The sequence below is a fragment of the Oncorhynchus tshawytscha genome, linkage group LG13, assembly GCF_018296145.1.
Source record: "Oncorhynchus tshawytscha isolate Ot180627B linkage group LG13, Otsh_v2.0, whole genome shotgun sequence".
Taxonomy (NCBI): Eukaryota; Metazoa; Chordata; class Actinopteri; order Salmoniformes; family Salmonidae; genus Oncorhynchus; species Oncorhynchus tshawytscha.
The window spans coordinates 45996388-46019933 of record NC_056441.1 but is presented as its reverse complement, the minus strand read 5'-3'; the positions used below and the strand labels follow the sequence as shown (position 1 = coordinate 46019933).

At 42.9% G+C, this 23546-nt stretch overlaps 1 protein-coding gene across 1 annotated transcript in view; it reads left to right on the top strand.

Moving 5' to 3' along the window:
- The first annotated feature begins 1271 nt into the window (after positions 1 to 1271).
- LOC112265005 (protein IWS1 homolog) overlaps positions 1272 to 23546 on the top strand; it is a 32310-nt gene continuing 10035 nt past the window's right edge. Inside the window, 10 exon segments of the mRNA XM_024441982.2 lie at positions 1272 to 1691; positions 2258 to 2343; positions 4716 to 5018; positions 5020 to 5710; positions 12272 to 12334; positions 12709 to 12910; positions 14711 to 14768; positions 16352 to 16467; positions 16570 to 16720; positions 16805 to 16887. Of these exon segments, the coding sequence (XP_024297750.2) occupies positions 1649 to 1691; positions 2258 to 2343; positions 4716 to 5018; positions 5020 to 5710; positions 12272 to 12334; positions 12709 to 12910; positions 14711 to 14768; positions 16352 to 16467; positions 16570 to 16720; positions 16805 to 16887 (1796 nt within the window). The 5' untranslated portion in view covers positions 1272 to 1648.

Below are 23546 nucleotides of genomic sequence, written 5' to 3'. Positions count from 1 at the left end.
CTGCCTGCAACATCCTCCAGCATGACCGGTTTGGCAGTGGGTCAGTCATGGTGTGGGGTGGCATTTCTTTCTTCTCCATGTGCTCGCCAGAGGTAGCCTGACTGCCATTAGGTACCGAGATGAGATCCTCAGACCCCGTGTGAGACCATATGCTGGTTCGGTTGGCCCTGGGTTCCTCCTAATGCAAGACAATGCTAGACCTCATGTGGCTGGAGTGTGTCAGCAGTTCCTGCAAGAGGAAGGCATTGATGCTATGGACTGACCCGCCCGTTCCCCAGACCTGAATCCAATTGAGCACATCTGGGACATCATGTCTCGCTCCATCCACCAACTGTACAGGAGTTGGCGGATGCTTTAGTCCAGGTCTGGGACGAGATCCCTCAGGAGACCATCCGCCACCTCATCAGGAGCATGCCCAGGCGTTGTAGGGAGGTCATACAGGCACGTGGAGGCCACACACACTACTGAGCCTCATTTTGACTTGTTTTAAGGACATTACATCAATGTTGGATCAGACTGTAGTGTGGTTTTCCACTTTGATTTTGAGTGTGACTCCAAATTCAGACCTCCATGGGTTGATAAATTTGATTTCCATTGATAATTTTTGTGTGATTTTGTTGTCAGCACATTCAACTATGTAAAGAAAAAAGTATTTAATAATAATATTTCATTCATTCAGATCTAGGATCTGTTATTTTAGTGTTCCCTTTATTTGTTTGAGCAGTGTATATTGAATGCATGGAGTGCTTCCGCACAGGAGGTTCCAGGCACTTGTAGAATATATACCAAGGTGCACTGAAACTGTTCTGGCTGCTTGTGGTGTCTCAACGCCCTATAAGGTGTTGGTGTTTCCGTTATTTTGGCAGTTACCTGTAGCAGCAAATGGGAAAATGGGACCGCTGGAAAAGGGAATAAATATAACATTGCGGATAAAGTTTGGAATGATACAATTTCATGTGCACAACATCTAGACCTGCATCACTATACTGAGAGATTTGCCGTTTCTAAAATGACGTTTTGATGTGTTTTGTTCATGTTTTTTTCAGGGCCCCTAATACAACACAACGAGGGTGAGGCAGTGCTGTTTGGGGTATGTTTCTCTAAAACATGTGAAATCTCAAGAAAGGTGTCTGGACCCTATTTACATTTTTTTTTAAAGAGAGATTTGGTTATAAAAATAAAACGTTTCCTTTAATGTAAGGTAGCCTACTGTACAACAAGAGTCTCGAAGAATTTTTAAATACATGCGCATAAGAGTACGTCATTCGATGAGCGACCTAAACTGAACGCATGAGCATATGACGGCGCCAGTCCTTTGACCCCATTTTGGACATCGCAGGACTGTTTTATACAGCTACTTGCTAATGTTGATCAATTAGCTATTGCTTTAATTTGTTGACCGGCCAGAGACACTATCATTGCTGGCTAGCTTCCCGACTCATCTGCCTAGTGGGTCTTATTTCCTTAGCTGGATCTTGACATTGTTCAAGTTGTGGTTGCTAACTAGCTAGCAGCAGGGCCCATTTTCGATGCAGATTGCTTGTTGCGGGAAACTTGCATTTTCTCGTTGACTCAATTACCACAGATACAATTGATTATTCGCCGAGCCTAGGTACTGAGTTGATTGTCCATAGTGTCCTTCGGACAAATGGATGGCGAAGAGGACGAATTCTTCTCCGGGAACCACTCTGGTAAGACCTACTTTGATCCCGGCTCGGCGCTGAATACTGTAGCTTGCTAACGTTAGCCTAAGGAAGTACATTATAATATCATTTTAAACATTAAAATACATTTTACAGCAGGTTTCACAATACATTAAGTGTGTGCCCTCTGGCCACTCGGGTGGTATGTCTTGTGGGGTATGCATGGGTGTCAGAGCTGTGTGTTAGTAGTTTAAACAGACAGCTCGGTGCATTCCTCTTGTCAACACTTCTTACAAAAACAAGTAGTGATGAAGTAAATCTTTCCTCTACTTTTAGCCATGAGAGATTGACATGCGTATTATTAATGTTAGCTCTCCGTGTACATTTAAGGGTCAGCTGTAATTTTCCCAAGTGTCAGCTGTAATTTTCCCAAGTCCCTATATGGCACCTGACCACACAACTGGGCAGTAGTCCAGCTGTGTCAAAACGAGGGTTACTGTTGCATCATTGTTATTGTGTGCACGGTCCTCATGTCCGTTGTATATGATACTAATATTTGTAAACATTAATTTTGGAATGCCAAAAAAAGTGTTGGTTATGTCCTGGTCCTGTAGATGGTGGTGGCACCCCGGTACAGGACGAACATGCTCCTGGTTCAGATGGGGAAGAGGAGATGAGGAATGAGCCATGCCACTCTGAGGTAAGGGGATAGTTATCTAAGCAAGACGTTAAGATAACCAGTATGGTGGTCAAGCCCTCTTGATTTCCAGACCATGTTGCACATACCGATTTAACATTTAAAAATAAATATACAGTACCAGTCAAAAGTTGACTATTTTCTACATTGTAGAATAATAGTGAAGACATCAAAACTATGAAATAACACATATGGAATCATGTAGTAACCAAAAAAGTGTTAAACAAATCAAATATATTTTATATTTGAGATGCTTCAAATGAGTCACCCTTGGTGCAGCTTTGCACACTCTTGGCATTCTCTTAACCAGCTTCACCTGGAATGCTTTTCCAACAGTCTTGAAGGAGTTTCCACATATGCTGATTACTTGTTCGCTGTTTTCCTTCACTCTGCGGTCCAACTCATCCCAAACCATCTCAATTGGGTTGAGGTCATGTGATTGTGGATGCCAAGTCATCTGATGCTGCATTCCATTAGTCTTCTTCTTGGTCAAATAGCCCTTACACAGCCTGGAGGTGTGTTTCAAAATCAAATCAAATTGTATTGGTCACATACACATGGTTAGCAGATGTTATTGAGTGTAGCAAAAAGCGTGTGCTTCTAAGTTCTGACAGTGCAGCAATATCTAACATGTAATCTAACAATTCCACAACTACCTAATACACACATCTAAGTAAAGGAATGGAATAAGAATATGTACATATATAAATATAGATGAGCAATGACCAAGCTGCATAGGAAAGATGCAATGGATTGTATAAAATACAGTATATCCATATGAGATGAGTAATGCAAGATGTGTAAACATTATTAAAGTGATCCAGTCATCCACTAGTGATCCATTTGTTGAAGTGGCCAATGATTTCGAGTCTGTATGTAGGCAGCATCCTTTCTGTGTCAATGATGGCTGTTTAACAGTCTAATGGCCTTGCGATAGGTGTTTTTCAGTCTCGGGCCCAGCTTTGATGCACAGCCTTCTGGGTGGTAGCGGGGTGAAGAGGCAGTGGCTCGGGTGGTTGTTGTCCTTGAAGATCTTTTTGGCCTTCCTGTGACATCGGATGCTGTAGGTGTCCTGGTGGGCAGGTAGTTTGCTCCCGGTGATGTGTTGTACAGACCGCACCACCCTCTGGCGAGCCTTGTGGTTGTGGACGGTGCAGTTGCTGTACCAGGCGGTACAAAAAGGTTTGCTGGTTTTAGGTGACAAGCCAAATTTCCATAGCCTTCTGAGGTTGAAGAGGCGCTGTTGCGCCTTGACCACACTGTCTGTGTGGGTGGACCATTTCAGTTTGTCCGTGATGTGTACGCCGAGGAACTAAACTTTCCACCTTCTCCACGGCTGTCCCGTTGATGTGGATAGGGGGGTGCTCCCTTTGCTGTTACCCGAAGTCCATGATCATCTCCTTTGTTTTTGTTAACATTGAGTTTGAGGTTGTTTTGCTGACACCACACTCCAATTGCCCTCACCTCCTCCCTGTAGGCTGTCACGTCATTGTTGGTAATCAAGCCTACTACTGTTGTCGTCTGTTGGAGTGCATGGCCCCAGTGTTGAGGATCAACAAAGTGGAGATGTTGTTTCCTACCTTCAACGCCTGGGGGCAGCCCGTCAGGAAGTCCAGGACCTGTTGAAAAACAAATGACAGTCCCACTAAGCGCAAACCAGATGGGATGGCGTATCGCTGTGGTAGCCATGCTGGTTAAGTGTGCCTTGAATTCAAAATAAATCACTGACCGTGTCACCAGCAAAACACCCCACACCACCTCCTCCATGCTTCACGGTAGAAACCACACGTGTACATCATCCGTTCACCTACTCTGCGTCTCACAAATACACGACGGTTGGAACCAAAAATCTCAATATTTGTAGCTAGTCACACCTGTTAATTAAAATGCATTCCAGGTGACTGCTTCATGAAGCTGGTTGTGGGAATGTGCAAAGTTGTCATTAAGGCAAAGGGTGGCTACTTGTAGTAAACAAAAAGTGTGAGATTCTTCATGATTCCATATGTGTTATTTCATAGTTATGAAGTCTTCACTATTATTCTACAATGTAGAAAATAGTAAAAATCAAGAAAAACCTTTGAATGAGTAGGTGTGTCCAAACCATTGACTGGTACTGTAATATCCCATGGTTCAATGCTGACTGTTTTTGGAAGGAAAAATGTAGGCTCACACAGAAATTTAGGAGCACAATGAAAAATGAGGTAATAATTGACACAAAATAATAATAATTTTTCTAGGGCCACTAAATAAAAATGTCAGGTCGAACAGCAAAATATTTAGGGACATATGTAAGTAAAATGGTCACACTAGATCCTTGTATCCATTCCTAACTGTAGAATTATAAAGCATTTTATATTTCTGTTTTTTTTATTCAGGATGAGAATAATGATGGTGAGGGAGCTGCTCAGGCCATGGAGACAAACGGCGTGGCCAGCGGGTCAGACAACAAGTGCCCCGAACGGGCGGACAGGGACTCTGAAGGGGAGGCCCCTGGGCCTGCAGACAGCGATAACAAGGAGCAGTCCCCGCCCAAACGGGGAGGCAGCACCTCCGACATAGAGGAGTCCCCGCCCAAACGGGGAGGCAGCACCTCCGACATAGAGGAGTCCCCGCCCAAACGGGGAGGCAGCACCTCCGACATAGAGGAGTCCCCGCCCAAACGGGAGGCAGCACCTCCGACATAGAGGAGTCCCCGCCCAAACGGGGAGGCAGCACCTCCGACATAGAGGAGTCCCCGCCCAAACGGGAGGCAGCACCTCCGACATAGAGGAATCCCCGCCCAAACGGGGAGGCAGCACCTCCGACATAGAGGAGTCCCCGCCCAAACGCGGAGGCAGCGACTCCGACATAGAGGAGTCCCCGCCCAAACGCGGAGGCAGCACCTCCGACATGGAGGAGTCCCCGCCCATACGCGGAGGCAGCACCTCCGACATGGAGGAGTCCCGGCCCATACGCGGAGGCAGCACCTCCGACATGGAGGAGTCCCGGCCCATACGCGGAGGCAGCACCTCCGACATGGAGGAGTCCCGGCCCATACGCGGAGGCAGCACCTTCGACATGGAGGAGAAAGAAACCAAACGGGATGCAGCCGGGAGCGACTCTGAGAACGAGAATCGGCCCCCAGCCCGGAGCAGACACTCGTCTGCACGCAGTGACTCTGAGATTGAGACGCCCAAACACAAAGCGCAGATAGAGTCTGATGGAGAGGAAGGCGGCAAGAATAAAGGGAAGTGGAAGGCTGTAATGCACTCCGACAGTGAGGATGAGGTGGAGGCTCAGCCAGCGAAAGCAGCTGCAGGCAGTGACCAGGAGAAGGAGAGTCCCGCAAAACTGGTGGGGGAAGTTAGTGAGGATGACGACGAGATGCCAAGTAGGTGCAATTTACATCAGAGTTGACTCTTGATAAGTGCACAATCTACTGATCCCTATTCAAATATATTTTCTATTCACTTGCTCTAGATATCGACATGCTCTGGTTTAGTACACACATTCAAACTACAATAGTTCCATGTTATTGTTTAAACCAGGGTTCCCAAACTTTTTATAGTCCTGTACCCCTTCAAACATTCAACCTCCAGCTGCGTACCAGGGTCAGTGCACTCTCAAATGTTGTTTTTTGCCATCATTGTAAGCCTGCCAAACACAGTATACGATACATTTATTAAACATAAGAATGAGTGTGAGTTTTTGTCACAACGCGGCTTGTGGGAAGTGACAAAGAGCTCTTATAGGACCAGGGCACAAATAATAATATAATAATCAATAATTTTGCTCTTTATTTAGCCATCTTACATATAAAACCTTATTTGTTCGATATTTTTTTTTACATAACCACTGGTAAATGAGAAGGGAATGCATCCTTGAATGGATGCACATAACTCTGCAATGTCGGGTTGTATTGGAGAGTCTCAGTCTTAAATCATTTTCCACACACAGTCTGACTGTATTAAGTTCTCATGCTTAGTGAGGGCCGAGAATCCACTCTCCCATAGGTACGTGGTTGCAAAGGGCATCAGTGTCTTAACAGCACGATTTGCCAAGGCAGGATACTCTGAGCGCAGCCCTATCCAGAAATCTGGCAGTGGCTTCTGATTAAATTCAATTTTCACAAAACCGCTTGTTGCAATTTCAATGAGGCTCTCTTGTTCAAATATCGGTAAGTGGACTGGAGGCAGGGCTAGAAAGGGATAACGAATCCAGTTGTATTTGTTGTCCGTTTCGGGAGAGTGAAATCAAATAAAATTGTATTAGTCAAACGCGCCGAATCCAACAGGTGTAGACCTTACAGTGAAATGCTTACTTACGAGCCCTTAACCAACAATGCAGTTTCAAAACAATACAAAAGAGATAAAAGTAACAGCAGTGAAATAACAATAGTGAGACTTTATACAAGTGGGTACCGATACAGAGTCAATGTGCGGGGGTACCGGTTAGTTGAGGGAATATGTACATGTAGGTAGTGTAATTAAAGTGACTATGCATAGATGACAACAGTGAGTAGCAGTGGTGTAAAGAGGGGGACACTGCAAATAGTGTGGGTAACCATTTGACTAGATTTTTAGGAGTCTTATGGCTTGAGGGTAGAAACTGTTTAGAATCCTCTTGTACCTAGACTTGGCGTTCCGGTACTGCTTGCCGTGCGGTAGCAGAGAGAACAGTCTATGACTAGGGTGGCTGGAGTCTTTGAAAAATTGTAGGACCTTTCTCTGACACCGCCTGGTGTATAGAGGTCCTGGATGGCAGGAAGCTTTGCCCCAGTGATTTCCTGGACCTTTCGCACTACCCTCTGTAGTTGCTTGCGGTCGGAGTCAGAGCAGTTGCCGTACCGGGCAGTGATACAACTAGTCAGGATGCTCTCGATGGTGCAGATGTAGAACCTTTTGAGGATCTGAGGACCCATGTCAAATCTTTTTCAGTTTCCTGATGGGGAATAGGCTTTGTCGTGCCCTCTTCACGATAGTCTTGGTGTGTTTGGACCATGTTAGTTTGTTGGTGATGTGGACAAGCTCTCAGCTTGAAGCTCTCAGCTTGCTCCACTACAGCCCCGTCGATGAGAATTGGGGCGTGCTCGGTCCTCCTTTTCCTGTAGTCCACAATCATCTCCTTTGTCTTGATTACGTTGAGAGGTTGTTGTCCTGGCACCACATGGCCAGGTCTCTGACCACCTGCCTATAGGCTGTCTCGTCGTTGTCGGTGTTCAGGCCTACCACTGTTGTCATCTGCAAATGTAATGATGGTGTTGGAGTCGTGCCTGGGTGTGCAGTCATGAGTGAATGGGAAGTACAGGAGGGGACTGAGCACGCACCCCTGAGGGGCCCCTGTGTTGAGGATCAACGTGGCAGATGTGTTACCTACCCTTACCACCTGGGGGTTGGCCCGCCAGGAAGTCCAAGATCCAGTTGTAGAGGGAGGTGTTTAGTCCCAGGGACCTTAGCTTATTGATGAGCTTTGGGGGCACTATGGTATTGAACGCTGCGCTGTAATCAATGAATAGTATTCTCACATAGGTGTTCCTTTTGTCCAGGTGAGAAATGGCAATGTGGAGTGCAATGGAGATTGCATCATCTGTGGATCTGCTGTGGTGGTATGCAAATTGGAGTGGGTCTAGAGTTTCTGGGATGATGGTGTTGATGTGAGCCATGACCAGCCTTTCAAGGCACTTCATGGCTACAGACGTGAGTGCTACGGGTCGGTAGTAGTTTAGGCAGGTTACCTTAGTGTTCTTGAGCACAGGGACTATGGTGGTCTGCTTAAAACATGTTGGTATTACAGACTCGGACAGGCAGTGGTTGAAAATGTCAGTGAAGGCACTGGCCAGTTGGTCAGCGCATACTCGCAGTATACGTCCTGGAAATCCTTCTGGCCCTGCGGCCTTGGGAATGTTGACCTGTTTGAAGGTCTTACTTGCAGCCGCTGCGGTAAAGCGTGATCACACAGTCTTCCCGAACAGCTGGTGCTCTCATTCATGTTTCAGTGTTATTTCCCTCGTAGCAAGCATAGAAGTAGTTTCGCTCGTCTGGTAGGCTCGTGTCACTGGGGAGCTCTCGGGTGGCGTTCCCTTTGTATTCTGTAATGGTTCACAAGACCTGCCACATCCGACGAGCGTCAAAGCCGCTGTAGTACGATTCGATCTTAGCCCTGTATTGACGCTTTGCCTGTTTGATGGTTCTTTGTAGGGCATAGCAGGATTTCTTATAAGCTTCCGGCTGGGTTAGACTCCCGCTCCTTGAAAGCGGCAGCTCTAGCCTTTAGCTCAGTGCGGATGCTGCCTGTAATCCATGGCTTCTGGTTGGGGTATGTACGTACAGTCACTGTGGGTACGACGTCATCAATGCACTTACTTATGAAGCCAATGACAGATGTGGTGTACTCTTCAATGCCAACGGAGGAATCCCGGAACATATTCCAGTCTGTGCTGGCAAAACAGTCCTGTAGCTTAGCATCTGCTTCCTCTGACCACTTTTTTTCATTGATCTTGTCACGGGTGCTTCCTGCTTTAATTTTTGCTTGTAAGCAGGAATCAGGAGGATAAAATTATAGTCAGATTTACCAAATGGAGGGCGAGGGAGAGCTTTGTATGCGTCTGTGTGTGGAGTATAGGTGGTCCAGAGCTCTTTTTCCTCTGGTTGCACATTTAACATGCTGATAGAAATTTAAAACAAGTACATGAAAAATCCCATACGGAATGCTAACTAAATGCTAAAGAGCGCATTGCGAACATTTTATACAGTCTCTGACCTAAACTATTTTAAGGACAGGCATTCCAGCTCATGAAGTTATACAAGTAACTCAAATGATACACAGTTTACCTCACGCACACAATAAAAATTAGACAGCGATGCCCTTGATTCAGGAGGATATTCTCTGCAGCTAAGGTAAAGCTTGATGTTGGAAGAAGCTAACCTCTTAGCTAGATATCTAACTAGCTACTAATTTAGCAATCCAAAAGCACAACTGCAGAGAATTTCACATTTTAGACAGTTAACCTTTTTTTAATTTTTTTTTTATTTCACCTTTATTTAACTAGGCAAGTCAGTTAAGAACAAATTCTTATTTTCAATGACGGCCTAGGAACAGTGGGTTAACTGCCTGTTCAGGCGCAGAACGACAGATTTGTACCTTGTCAGCTTGGGGGTTTGAACTTGCAACCTTCCGGTTACTAGTCCCAATGCTCTAACCACTAAACTAGAATATACATATAATTGTCAGATTAGGATAGAAAACACTCGAAAGTTTCCAAAACTGTAAAAATATTGTCTGAGTATAACAGAACTGATATTGCAGGCGAAAGCCTGAGGAAAATCCAATCAGGAAGTGCCTCTTATTTTGAAACCTCTGTTCCTATGCAAGCCTATCCTCCATTTAAAGGGATATCAACCAGATTCCTTTTTTATGGCCTCCCTAAGGTGTCAGCAGTCTTTAGACATAGTTTCAGGCTTTTATTTTGAAAAATGAGCGTGAAGGATCACATTGCGTAAATGGAAGAGTGAGTTTTTGCGCAACTGAGTAAAGCCGCCATTGTTCCTCCCGCTGTTATTGAAAAGCCTACACACTCAGTTGATATATTATCGAATATATATTTTAAAAACAACATGAGGATTGATTATAAAAAAAAAAAACATTTGACGTGTTTCTGTGGACATTATGGATATTATTTGGAATATACGTCTGTGTTGTCGTGACCTCTCTTTCCTGTGGATTTCTGAAGATAACGCGACAAACAAACGTCGGTATTTTGGGTATAAAAATAATCTTTATTGAACAAAAGGAACATTTGTTGTGTAACTGGGAGTCTCGTGAGTGAAAACATCCGAAGATCATCAAAGGTAAACGATTAATTTGATTGCTTTTCTGATTTTCGTGACCAAGCTTCCTGATGCTAAGTGTACATGATGTTATGCTATGCTATTGATAAACTTACACAAGCGCTTGGATTGCTTTCGCTGTAAAGCATAATTTCTAAATCTGAGACGACAGGTGGATTAACAAAACGCTAAGCTGTGTTTTGCAATATTGCACTTGTGATTTCATGAATATGAATATTTTTTTTGTAATATTATTTGACTGTTGCGCTATGCTATTCAGCGATTGCTGACGGAAATGATCCCGCTAACGGAAAAAGGGATGTTTCTCTTTTTGCTGAGTTTAGCTCCATCTATCTGTTGGTATTAGAGGTCGACCGATTATGATTTAAAAAAAATAATAATATATATATTTGTAATAATGACAATTTCAACAATACTGAATGAACACTTATTTTAACTTAATATAATTACATCAATAAAATCAATTTAGCCTCAAATAAACAATGAAACATGTTCAATTTGGTTTAAATTATGCAAAAACAAAGTGTTGGAGAAGAAAGTAATATGTGCCAATATGTGCCATGTAAAAAAGCTAACGCTTAAGTTCCTTGCTCAGAACATGAGAACATATGAAAGTTGGTGGTTCCTTTTAACATGAGACTTCAATATTCCAAGGTAAGAGGTTTTAGGTTGTAGTTAATATAGTATTTACAGGACTATTTCTCTCTCTACCATTTGTATTTCATATACTTTTGACTATTGGATGTTCTTATAGGCACTATAGTATTGCCAGTGTAACAGTATAGCTTCCGTCCCTCTCCTCGCCCCTACCTGGGCTCGAACCAGGAACACATCGACAACAGCCACACAGCGTTACCCATCGCTTCACAAAAGCCTTGCGGCGCAAGGGGAATAACTACTCCAAATCTAAAAGCGAGTGACGTTTGAAACAGTATTAGCGGACACTCAGCTAACTAGCTAGCCATTTCACATTGGTTACACCAGCCATTCGGCTGATAGGCTTGAAGTCATTAAACAGCGCTGTGCTTGCGAAGAGCTGCTGGCAAAACGCACGAAAGTCCAGTTTGAATGAATGATTACGGGCCTGCTGCTGCTCAGACTGCTCTATCAAGTCAGACTTAATTATAACATAACACACAGAAATACGAGCCTTTGGTCATTAATATGGTCGAATCCGGAAACTATCATTTCGAAAACAAAACGTTTATGATTTCAGTGAAATACGGAGGAACTGTTCGGTATTTTATCTAACGGGTGGCATCCCTAAGTCAAAATTTTCTTGTGACATTGCACAACCTTCAATGTTATGTCATAATTACGTACAATTCTGGCAAATTGGTTCACAATGAGCCAGGCAGCTCAAACTGCTGCATATACCCTGACTCTGCGTGCAATGAACGCAAGAGAAATGACACAATTTCACCTGGTTAATATTGCCTGCTAAACTGGATTAGTAGTTATAACTAGTGATTATGATTGATTGTTTTTGTAAGATTTTGAGTGAAAACCTCCTTCCATCAGCAATGGCATTGAAGATGAAACGTGGCTGGGTCTTTCAGCGTGACAATGATCCCAAACACACCGCCCGGGCAACGAAGGAGTGGCTTCGTAAAGAAGCATTTCAAGGTCCTGGAGTGGCCTAGCCAGTCTCCAGATCTCAACCCCATAGAAAATCTTTTGAGGGAGTTTCCAAGTTTGTGTTGCCCAGCAACAGCCCCAAAACATCCCTGATCTAGAGGAGATCTGCATGGAGGAATGGGCCAAAATACTAGCAACAGTGTGTGAAAACCTTGTGACGACTTACAGAAAACATTTGACCTCTGTTTTAAATACCCTTTGTTGGCAATGACAAAGTATTGAGATAAACTTTTGTTATTGACCAAATACTTATTTTCCACCATAATTTTCAAATAAATTCATTAAAATTCCTACAATGTGATTTTCTGGATTTTTTTTCTAATTTTGTCTGTCATAGTTGAAGTGTACCTATGATGAAAATTACAGGCCTCATCTTTTTAAGTGGGAACTTGCACAATTGGTGGCTGACAATACTTTTTTGCCCCACTGTATGTTAATGTGATTTTGTTGTCTATGTACTGTTACAGTGAAGAGGAAGAAAGCCATCCTGTCAGACAGTGAAGGTGAGGAGGAGAAGGCTGACGAACCAGGTAATATGACAGACCGGCAACTGGGCATGTGCAGTTGGGTGGCTCTAGTCAAAAGTACTGTATGGGGTCAAATGTACTGTATGGGGAATAGGTTGCCATTTATGAGGCACACCTTATCTTGAAGTCTGATGGTTAGCTAATGTGTGGCGATTAAGGGTGCATCTTAAATTACCCTCTATTTCCTACATAGTGTACACTACACTGTAGTGTGTTAGGTGTGTGTTTTTTTTTTATTGACATGCTCTGTTGGCTGGGTCTCCCTTGTAAAAGTGGTCTTCTGACCTCAATTGAACTTCATGGTTAAATCATGTAAAATAGTTTTTGTCAGAGCCGTGGGGCTGAGGATGATAATAATGGTGGTGACTTTTCCTCAGTGGTGAAGAAGAGCCGCGCCGTGTCTGACGATGACAACTCCGACAGTGACGCAGGCTCGGAGGCGCCGGACAAAACCATGGCCAAACTGCGGGAACTGGGATCAGAAAGCGAAGACGAGGATGATGGACAGAAGGTGGAAGGAGGGAAGAAGGACGAGAAAACACTGTTTGGTAGCGACAGTGATTCAGGCGACGAGGAAGAGTAAGTATTCCGATCCCCCTCTCCCCCACACACACTTCTTTTTAGTTTGAGTTATGATTTTCCTTACACAAATGACATTTTTGTTTACTTTCGTTTTTATCCGATTTGAGATTCTTTCTGTAATGAAAGTAGTAGTATTTTTATTGTGGAACTTGACATAAATCCAATCAAATGCTTTGTGAACAACGGGTGTAGACTAATAGTGAAATGGTTCCTTATGGGTCCCTTTCCAACAATAAAGTTAGAGATAGATTGATAATGAAATAGTGACAAAAAGAATAAATACTTAGTGAATAACAATGAGTAAAAATAAGTTACAATTGCCGGTCAATGTGCTGTGGTATGAAGTAGCTATGTACAGTGCATTTGGAAAGTATTCAGACCCCTTGACATTTAACTTACAGCCTTTTTCTAAAATGGATAATTTTTTCCCCCCCTCAATCTACCAACAATGCCCCATAATGACAAAGCAAAAACAGTAAAAAAAATTTTTTTTTAAATAAATTAAACTGAAATATTACATTTACATAACTATTCAGACCCTTTACTCAGTACTTTGTTGAAGCACCTTTGGCAGCGATTACAGCCTTAAGTCTTATTGGGTATGACGCTACAAGCTTGGCACAACTGTATTTGAGGAGTTTCTCCCATTCTTTTCTGCAGATCTTCTCAAGCTCTGTCAGGTTGGATGGGGAGGGTCACTGCACAGCTATTTTTAGGTCTCTCCAGAGATGTTCGAACAGGTTCAAGTCCTGGCTCAGGCTGGGCCACTCAAGGACTTTGAGACTTGTTCCCAAGCCACTCCTGTGTAGTCTTGGCTGTGTGCTTAAGGTCGTTGTTCTATTGGAAGGTGAACCTTCGCCTCAATCCTGACTAGTTCCCCCAGTCCCTGCCGCGATAAAACATCCCCACAGCATGATGCTGCCGCCACCGTGCTTCACCGTAGGGATAGTGCCAGGTTTCCTCCAGACGTGGCGCTTGGCATTCAGGCCAAAGAGTTAAATGTTGGTTTCACCAGACCAGATCTTGTTTCTCATGGTCTGAGAGTCCTTTAGGTGCCTTTTGCCAAAAACTCCAAGCAGGCTGTCATGTGCCTTTTTACTGAGGAGTGGCTTCTGTCTGGCCACTCTACCATAAAAGCCTGATTGGTGGAGTGCTGCAGAGATGGTTGTTCTCCCATCTCCGTAGAGCTGAAGCTCTGTCAGAGTGACTATCGGGTTCTTGGTCACCTCCCTGACCAAGGCCCTTCTCCCCGATTATTCCGTTTGGCCGAGTGGCCAGCTCTTGGAAGAGGCTTGGTGGTTCCAAACTTCCTCCATTTAAGAATGATGGAGGCCGCTGTGTTCTTGGGGACCTTCAATGCTGCAGACATTTTTCGGTACCCTTCCTCAGATCTGTGACACAATCCTGTCTCGGAGCTCTCCGGACAATTCCTTGGACCTCATGGCTTGATTTTTGCTCTTACATGCACTGTCAACTGTGGGCCTTTCCAAATCATGTCCAATAAATTTTATTTACCACCGGTGGACACCAATCAAGTTGTAGAAACACCTCAAGGATGATCAATGGAAACAGGATGCACCTAAACTTAATTAAGACTCATAGCAAAGGTTCTGAATACTGTTTTTTCTTTGTCATTATGGGGTATTGTGTGTAGAATGAGGAAAAAATGTGTTTAGTCCATTTTAGAATGAGGCTGTAACGTAACAAAATGTGGAAAAGTGAAGGGGTCTGAATACTTTCCGTATGTACTGAAAGGATGTGTGTGTTGTAGTCAGTATGGTATGCTCTCTCGAATAGGAAAATGATTGCTGACATTTTTGGTGACTCTGGCGATGAAGAGGGGGAAGAGTTTACGGTGAGTTGTACAAATCAAATTTTATTCGACACATGCTTCGTGAACACCAGTGAAATGCTTACTTATGGTATCTTCCCATCAATGCAGAGAGAAAGAAAATAGAGAAATAATAGCAAAGTCATTATATACACAGTGAGTAAAGATAACTTGGCTATATACATGGGGTACCAGTACCAAGTCCATGTGCAGGGGTATGAGGTAGATACAGTGCCTTCTGAAAGTAGTCAAACTCCTTGACATTTTGTTGTTACAAAATGGGATTAAAATGGATAGATTTATTTATTTTGAATCTACACAAATTACTCTGACAAAGTGAAAGAAATTATATATTTTTTTAAGAATATTGAGAAATAAAACAAATATACAGTATCTCTTAGTCTCTTAGAGCTTTTGCACACCTGGATTGTACAATATTTGCCTGTTTTTTGTTTTTTTAAACTCTTATTGTTGATCATTGCTAGACAGCCATGTTCAAGTCTTGCCATAGATTTTCAAGCCAATTAAAGTCAAAACGGTAACTATACCACTCAGGAACATTTGTCATCTTGGTAAGAAACTCCAATGTAAATTTGGCCTTGTGTTTTAGGTTATTGTCCTGCTGAAAGGTGAATTTGTCTCCCAGTGTCTGTTGGAAAGCAGACTCAACTATATATTTTTTTTGTAGGATTTTTAGCTCTAACGTTTATTTTCATCCCCCCTAAAAAACTCCCTAGTCCTTGCCGATGAAGAGCATACCCATAACATGATGCAGCCACCACCATGCTTGAAAGTATGTAGATTGATACTCAGTGATGTTAGATTTGCCCCAAACATAATGCTTTGTATTCAGGACAAAATGTCTTTGTAGTGACTGGGTGTATTGATACACCATCCAAAGTATAATTTATAACTGATATGCACTGTCAACTGTGGGAATTTGTATATAGACAGGTGTGGCTTTCCAAATCCAATTCATAGAATTTACCACAGGTAGACACCAATCAAGTTGTAGAAACTTCTCAAGGATTATCAACGGAAACAGGGTGCACCTGAGTAAAAAGAGTCTGAATATTTATGTGAATAAGGTATTTCTGTTTTTAGTTAATAAATGGGCAAAAGTGTATTACAAAAATGTTTTTGCTTCGTCATTATGGGGTATTGTGTGTAGATTGAGTTTTATTTTAATCCATTTTAGAATAAGGCTGTAACGTAACAAAAAGTGAAGTGGTCTGAATACTTTCCCGAATGCACAGTAAGTTTGGTTGAAGATTGGAGCAAGCCTTTAAAAATACTTAGAATTCATTTGTTGCCAGCCTGGGGTCATGCATTCCCCATAAAACACATTTACCCTAGAACCTTTATTATTCAGTAACCTCAAATACCGCCATAACGTAAAACATTTGAAAAACACAGTGAAAAGGTCAAACTACCATATCAGATCTGTGAACACCAAGGGCCGGTTTCCCAATCATAGACCAAGTTTAATGTGTCTGGGAAACCGCCCCCAAAGGTTTAGGGACTCTCGGGAATTGTCTAAACTCCGAAACTATACCGCATCTGATTCAAGTTCCCTACGGCTGACGTTGTTTTTTCTGCACCAATAGGGTTTCAATCAGGAGGATCTGGAGGGGGATAAGAGCCAATCTCAGGCCTCTGCGAAGAAAGCAATGGCAGATGACTCTGACTCTGATGAGGGCGTGGACAGGGGTGGTGGCCAAGAGTGAGTATCTCATGTATCTCATTGTTTTCAATCAGTCGATTTCCACTTGCCACTATACTTTCATTCTATAGTGGAGGCATGGCTGACTCTGTTTCTATTCAGCACCAGTTTCATGTCGGACTTCGACGTGATGCTGGCTCGTAAGAAGGCCCAGAGTGGGAAGCGGCGACGGAACCGCGACGGGGGAACGTTCATCAGTGATGCTGATGACGTGGTCAGCGCTATGATCACCAAGATGACAGAAGCTGCAGAGGTGATGTTTTGGGCCCCAAAATGTGTGTTCTGTCATAGGTCTTCACAATGCTGGTGTGGGTGTACCATTCTATGTGATTTACAGGAGGACAGAACACTGAACGCTCAGAAGAAGCCAGCGTTAAAAAAGCTGACCCTCCTCCCCACTGTAGTTATGCACCTAAAAAAGTGAGTCCATCCATGGCTCTCAATACTACCACAAGCCTAGTCTATAGACACTGAGTGTAGAAAACATTAGCAACACTGGCCCATGACAGACTGACCATGTGAAAGCTATGATCCTTTATTGATGTCACTTGTTAATTCCACCTCAATCTGTAGATCAGGGGTTCTTAAACTTTTTCAGCCTGGAACCCAAATGAGAAATTCTCATCATTTCCTGAGACCCAAGCTTAGGAACGTATTAAACTAGACGTAATATTGGTACATTTCATTGCCCTTATGCCTAAAACAAATGCAATGTAGCCAAAACGAATAACAATGAAATTAAATAGCCATATCCAATAGTTTTTCATGTTTATTTTCCCCCATTTTAAAGCTCTTACATATCAGTCTGGGTTGGAACTGTTGCTGTTAAAATTCAATAAATAATTTTAATTCTGAACTGGAACAAACTGATTGATCCAGGCTGTATCACATCTTGACGCGATTGGGAGTCCCACAGGCGGCACGCAATTATCCCAGCATTGACCAGGTTTGGCCGCCATAGGCCATCATTGTAAATAAGAAATAGTTCTTAACTGACTTGCCTAGTAAAATAAAGGTTCAATTTAAATAAATAAAATATTTAAAAAAACAATCACACAGATGTAGACCAGGAAACACACAGTCCTAATGAGAGGTGTGTGGCTGGTTGACGTTTTCAACAAGCAGGTCTATTCTGGAATCAGTTTTTGACAGTACAACACTGAGGTCATGCTCAGCATTGAGACTGTTTCTGTACGTGTTTTTTAAGTAATCCAGAGTTGAGAACCCTGACTGACATGGGCATGTGGTGCCAAACTTGACCAGAACATGTACTGCTTTCTCAGGCAGGCAGGAGACGGCTTCTTGCTGCAGATGAGCAACCCAGAACTGTGTGTGTGTTTGTCTCAAAAAGTATCTGGCTTCAATCAGTTTATTCCAGTTCAGAATAAAAATGATGACTTGTATTTTAACAGCAACAGTTCCAACCTAGACTAGTTTTCAACAATTTATACAGTAAAATGTACAGTAGGCCTGAATTTTTCATCTTCATCTGTACTGTTACTTAGGGTTGCACTTATCAGTAGCTAGTTAGCTTGCTTTGGCTAACGTTAGCTATTAGCTGTGTACAAGGCCAGGGGATTGTTTTAAAGAGAAACTCTCAAATACTACTATGAGAGTTAGTATTCCCTTATTTCTGCTTATCACCTGTTTATAGAATGACAATGCCCTGCTAGCTGACTGACTTTTCCACTGTGGAAGCACTTTCCTGAAGCATTCTGCCCTGTTCTGAAATAATTCCCTGGGTACACCGTCACGCTGTGGATGTTTGGTCAGGACATGTCGTTATAGGAATTTTGATTGACTCATTACTAAGCGCTTCCCCGAACAAAAAACATTGAGGGAGCTTCTCGTTATATCTCGAAGTTTGTGTGAAAGAGGGAGAAACTCATCGGTGTATTGGCTTTTCATGACGATTGAGCTCAGTCAGAACTTGTGGCTAGCATGACACTATTTGATGGCGAGTCTGTGGCTGACAGCGCATCGTCTGCTGCTGAACGACAGCGCATCGACTGCTGCTGAACCCACAACGCTGCAGCGTGTGTCGCGAAGTGATCTTGAACAAAACTGCAGAAAAAAGACCAGGGCATCTCCCTATCGCGCAGCTGCCAAACTGAGCAGAGGCCGCCGTTGCACTTGGCCAAATCAATTCCAATAATTCATTAAATAATTATACATTTACTCTGACACATCGCGACCCACCATTAACATACTTTAAGAAAGTCTGGTGTAGTTGAAGGGGAGGAGACAGGTTAAACAATGATTTTTAAGCCTCGAGACAATTGAGACAGAGATTGTGTATGTGTGCCATTCAGAGGTTGAATGGGAAGACAAAATATTAAAGTGCCTTTGAACGTGGTATGTTCCAGGCGCACCTGTTTGAGTGTGTCAAGAACTGCAATGCTGCTGTGTTTTCCATGCCCACAGTTTCCTGTTGGTGTCAAGACTAGCCCACCACCCAAAGGACATCCAGCTTTAGATACCTTGTAGAGTCCATTCCCAGATGAATTGAGGCTGTTCTGAGGGGAAAGGGGGCGGTGCAACTCAATATTTGGAAGGTGTTCCTAATGTTTTGTACACTCTGTGTGTGTGTGTGTGTGTGTGTGTGTGTGTGTATTACAGGAGGTTCGTGGCACCTTTAATTAGGGAGGATGGGCTCGTGGTAATGGCTGCAGCAGACTGAGTAGAATAAAATCAGTAAATCAGAAGCGTAGTTTGATGCCATTCCATTCGTTCCGTTCCAGCCATTCTTATGAGCCGTCTCCCCCCCTCACCAACCTCCACCGGTGTGTACAGTCAAAAGTTTGGACACACCTACTCATTCAAGGGTTTTTATTTTCTAGATTGTAGAATAATAATGAAGACAAACTATGAAATAACACATGGAATCATGTAGTAACCAAAAAAGTGTTTCAAAATCTAAATATATTTTGTTTTGTATTCTTCAAAGAAGCCACCCTTTGCCTTGATGACAGCTTTGCACACTTGGTATTCTCTCAACCAGCTTCATGAGGAATGCTTCAACAGTCTTGAAGGAGTTCCCTCATATGCTGAGCACTTGTTGGCTGCTTTTCTTTCACTCTGCGGTTCAACTCATCTCAAACCATCACAATAGGGTTGAGGTCGGGTGATTGTGGAGGCCAGGTGATCTGATGCAGCACTCATCACTCTCCTTGGTCAAATAGCCCTTACGCAGCCTGGAGGTGTGTTGGGTCATTGTCCTGTTGAGTCACTGACCATCACACCTCTTCCTCCATGCTTCATGGTGTGAACCACACATACAGAGATAATCCGTTCACCTACTCTGCGTCTCACAAAGACACGGCGGTTGGAAGCAAAAATCTCAAATTTGGGCTGATTTCCACAGGTCTAATGTCCATTGCTTGTGTTTCTTGACCCAAGCAAGTCTCTTCTTCTTATCGGTGTCCTTTAGTAGTGGTTTCTTTGCAACAATTCGACCATGTTATCTCTAATGAACTTATCCTCTAGAGTAGAGGTAAAGCTGGGTCTTCCTTTCCTGTGGCAGTCCACATGAGACCCAGTTTCACCATAGCGCTTGGTTTTTAAAACTGTTCTTGCAAAAACTTTCAAAGTTATTGACATTTTTCAGATTGACTGACCATCATGTCTTTAAGTAATGATGGACTGTCGTTTCTCTTTGCTTATTTGGACTGATCTTGCCATAATGTGGACTTGGTAAAACACCATCTTCTGTATACCACCCCTACTATGTCACAACACAACTGATTGGCTCAAATACATTATGAAGTAAAGAAATTACACAAATTAACTTTTAACAAGGCACACCTGTTAATTGAAATCCATTCCAGGTGACTACCTCATGAAGCTGGTTGAGAGAATTCCAAGAGTGTGCAAAGCTGTCACCAAGGCAAACGGTGGCTACTTGAAGAATCTCAAATATAAAATATATTTTGATTTGTGTAACACTTTCTTACTACATGATTCCATATACCTGTTTAATAGTTTATGACTTCACTATTATTCTTCAATGTAGAAAATACAAAAAATAAAAGAACCCCTTTTGACTGGTGGTGTGTGTGTGTGTATACACATACAGTGCATTCGTAAAGTATTCAAACCCCTTGACTTTTTCCACATCTTGTTACGTTAGAGCCTTATTCTAAAACTGATTAAATTGTTTTCCCCCTCAAATCTACACACGATACCCCATGATGACAAAGCAAAAACAGGTTTTTAGAAATATTTTATAAAAAATATATAAGTATTCAGACCCTTAACTCAGTACTTTGTTGAAGAACCTTTTGGCAGCGATTACAGCCTCGAGTCTTCTTAGGTATAACATTACAAGCATGACACACCTGTAATTGGGGAGTTTCTCCCATTCTTCTCTGCAGATCTTCTCAAGCTCTGTCAGGTTGGATGGGGAGTGTCGCTGCACAGCTATTTTTAGTTCTCTCCAGAGATGTTTGATCAGGTTCAAGTCCTGCCTGGCTCGGCCACTCAAGGACATTCCGAGACTTGTCCCGAAGCCACTCCTGCATTGTCTTGGCTGTGTGCTTAGGGATGTTGTCCTGTAGGAAGGTGAACCTTTGCCCCACCTCTCTACTTTGCTCCGTTCATCCTTCCCTCCATCCTGACTAGTCTCCCAGTCCCTGCCGCTGATAAACATCCCCACAGCATGATGCTGCCACCTTTGCTTCATTGTAGGGATGGTGCCAGGTTTCATCCAGACATGACGCATGTCATTCAGGCCATAGAGTTAAATCTTGGCTTCATCAGACCAGATAATCTGGTTTCTAATGTTCTGAGAGTCTTTAGGTGCCTTTTGGCATACTCCAAGTGGGACATTTTTGTGTACCCTTCCTCCAATCTGTGCCTCGACACAATCTTGTCTCAGAGCTCAACTGACAATTCCTTCGACCTCATGGCTTGGTTTTTGCTCTGACATGCACTGTCAACTGTGGGACCTTATACAGACAGGTGTGTGCCTTTCCAAATCATGTCCAATCAATTGAATTTATCACAGGTGGACTCCAATCAAGTTGTGGAAACAGAATGCATCTGAGCTCAACTTCAAGTCTCATAGCAAAGGGTTTGAATACTTATGTAAATAAGGTATTTATGTTTTTTATTTAATGTGCAAATATTTCTTTTTTTTTAAAGAAACATTTTTGCCTTGTAGATTAATACATTTTTGAATAATGCTGTAATGTAACAAAATGTGGAAAAAGTCAAGGGGTCTGAATACTTTCTGAAGGTAGTGTGTGTGTGTGTGTGTGTGTGTGTGTGTGTTTATATACACTACCGTTCAAAAGTTTGGGGTCACTTAGAAATTTCCTTTAAAAAAAAGCAATCCATGTCTCAAGGCTTTACATTTTTTTATTTTATTTAACCTGTCTTCCTCCCCTTTGTCTCTACTGATTTGAAGTGGATATAACAAGAGATATCAATAAGGGATAATAGATTCACCTGTTCAGTCTGTCATGGAAAGAGCAGGTGTTCTTAATGTTTACTGTGTACTTGGTGTGTGTATTTATAGTACCAGTCAAGTTTGGACACACCTAATCATTCCAGGGTTTTTCTTTATTTTTGCTCTTGTCTACATTGTAGAATAATATTGAAGACATCAACACTATGAAATAACATATGGATTCATGTAGTAACCAAAAAACTGTTGAACAAATCTAAATATATTTTATATTCGAGATTCTTCAAGTAGCCACACTTTGCCTTGATGACAGCATTGCACACTTGGCATTCACTCAACCAGCTTCATGAAGTAGTCTCCTGGAATGCATTTCAATTAACAGGTGTGCCTAGTTAAAGTCAATTTGTGGAATGTTTTCCTTAATGAGTTCGAGCCAATCAGTTGTGCTGTGACAAGGTGGGGGTGGTATAAAGGAGATAGCATTATTTGGTAAAAGACCAAGTCCATATTATGGCAAGAACAGCTCAAATAAGCAAAGAGAAACGACAGTCCATCATTACTTTGACTGACCTTCATGTCATAATCTGGAATATTTCAAGAACTTTGAAAGTTTCTTCAAGCGCAGTCGCCAAAACCATCAAGCACTATGATGAAACTGGCTCTCATGAGGACCGCCACAGGAAAGGAAGACCTAGAGATCAAATCAAAGTTTATTTGTCACATGCGCTGAATACAACAGTGAAATGCTTACTTACAGGCTATAACCAATAGTGCAAAAAATGTATTAGGTGAACAATGGGTAGGTGAAGAAATAAAACAACAGTAAAAAAGACAGGCTGTATACAGTAGCCATTCTATAAAAGTAGTGAGGCTATAAAAGTAGCGAGGCTACATACAGACACCGGTTAGTCGGGCTGATTTGGTGTAGTATGTACATGAGTGTATAGTTATAGTGACTATGCATATATGATAAACAGAGTAGCAGCAGCGAAAAAGAGGGTTTGGGGGGGGGGCACAATGCAAATAGTCCGGGTAGCCATTTGATTACCTGTTCAGGAGTCTTATGGCTTGGAGGTAAAAACTGTTGAGAAGCCTTTTTGGCACTCTGGTGCCGTTTTCCATGCGGTACTAGAGAGAACGGTCTGTGGCTGGGGGTCTTTGACAATTTTTAGGGCCTTCCTCTGACACCGCCTGATGTAGAGGTCCTGGATGGCAGGCAGCTTCGCCCCAGTGATGTACTGGGCCGTATGCACTACCCTTTCTAGTGCCTTGCGGTCAGAGGCCGCGCAATTGCCGTACCAGGCAGTGATGCAACCAGTGATGCTCTCGATGTTGTAGCTGTTGGACCTTATGAGGATCTCAGGACCCATGCCAAATCTTTTTAGTTTCCTGGGGGGGAATAGACTTTGTGCCCTCTTCATGACTATCTTGGTGTGTTTGGACCATTCTAGTTAGTTGTTGATGTGGACACCAAGGAACTTGAAGCTCTCAACCTACTCCACTACAGCCCGGTCGACAAGAATGGGGGGATGCTCGGTCCTTCTTTTCCTGTAGTCTACAATCATCTCCTTAGTCTTGGTTACGTTGAGGGATAGGTTGTTATTCTGGCACCACCCGGCCATGTCTCTGACCTCCTCCCTATTGGCTGTCTTGTCGTTGTCTGTGATCTGGC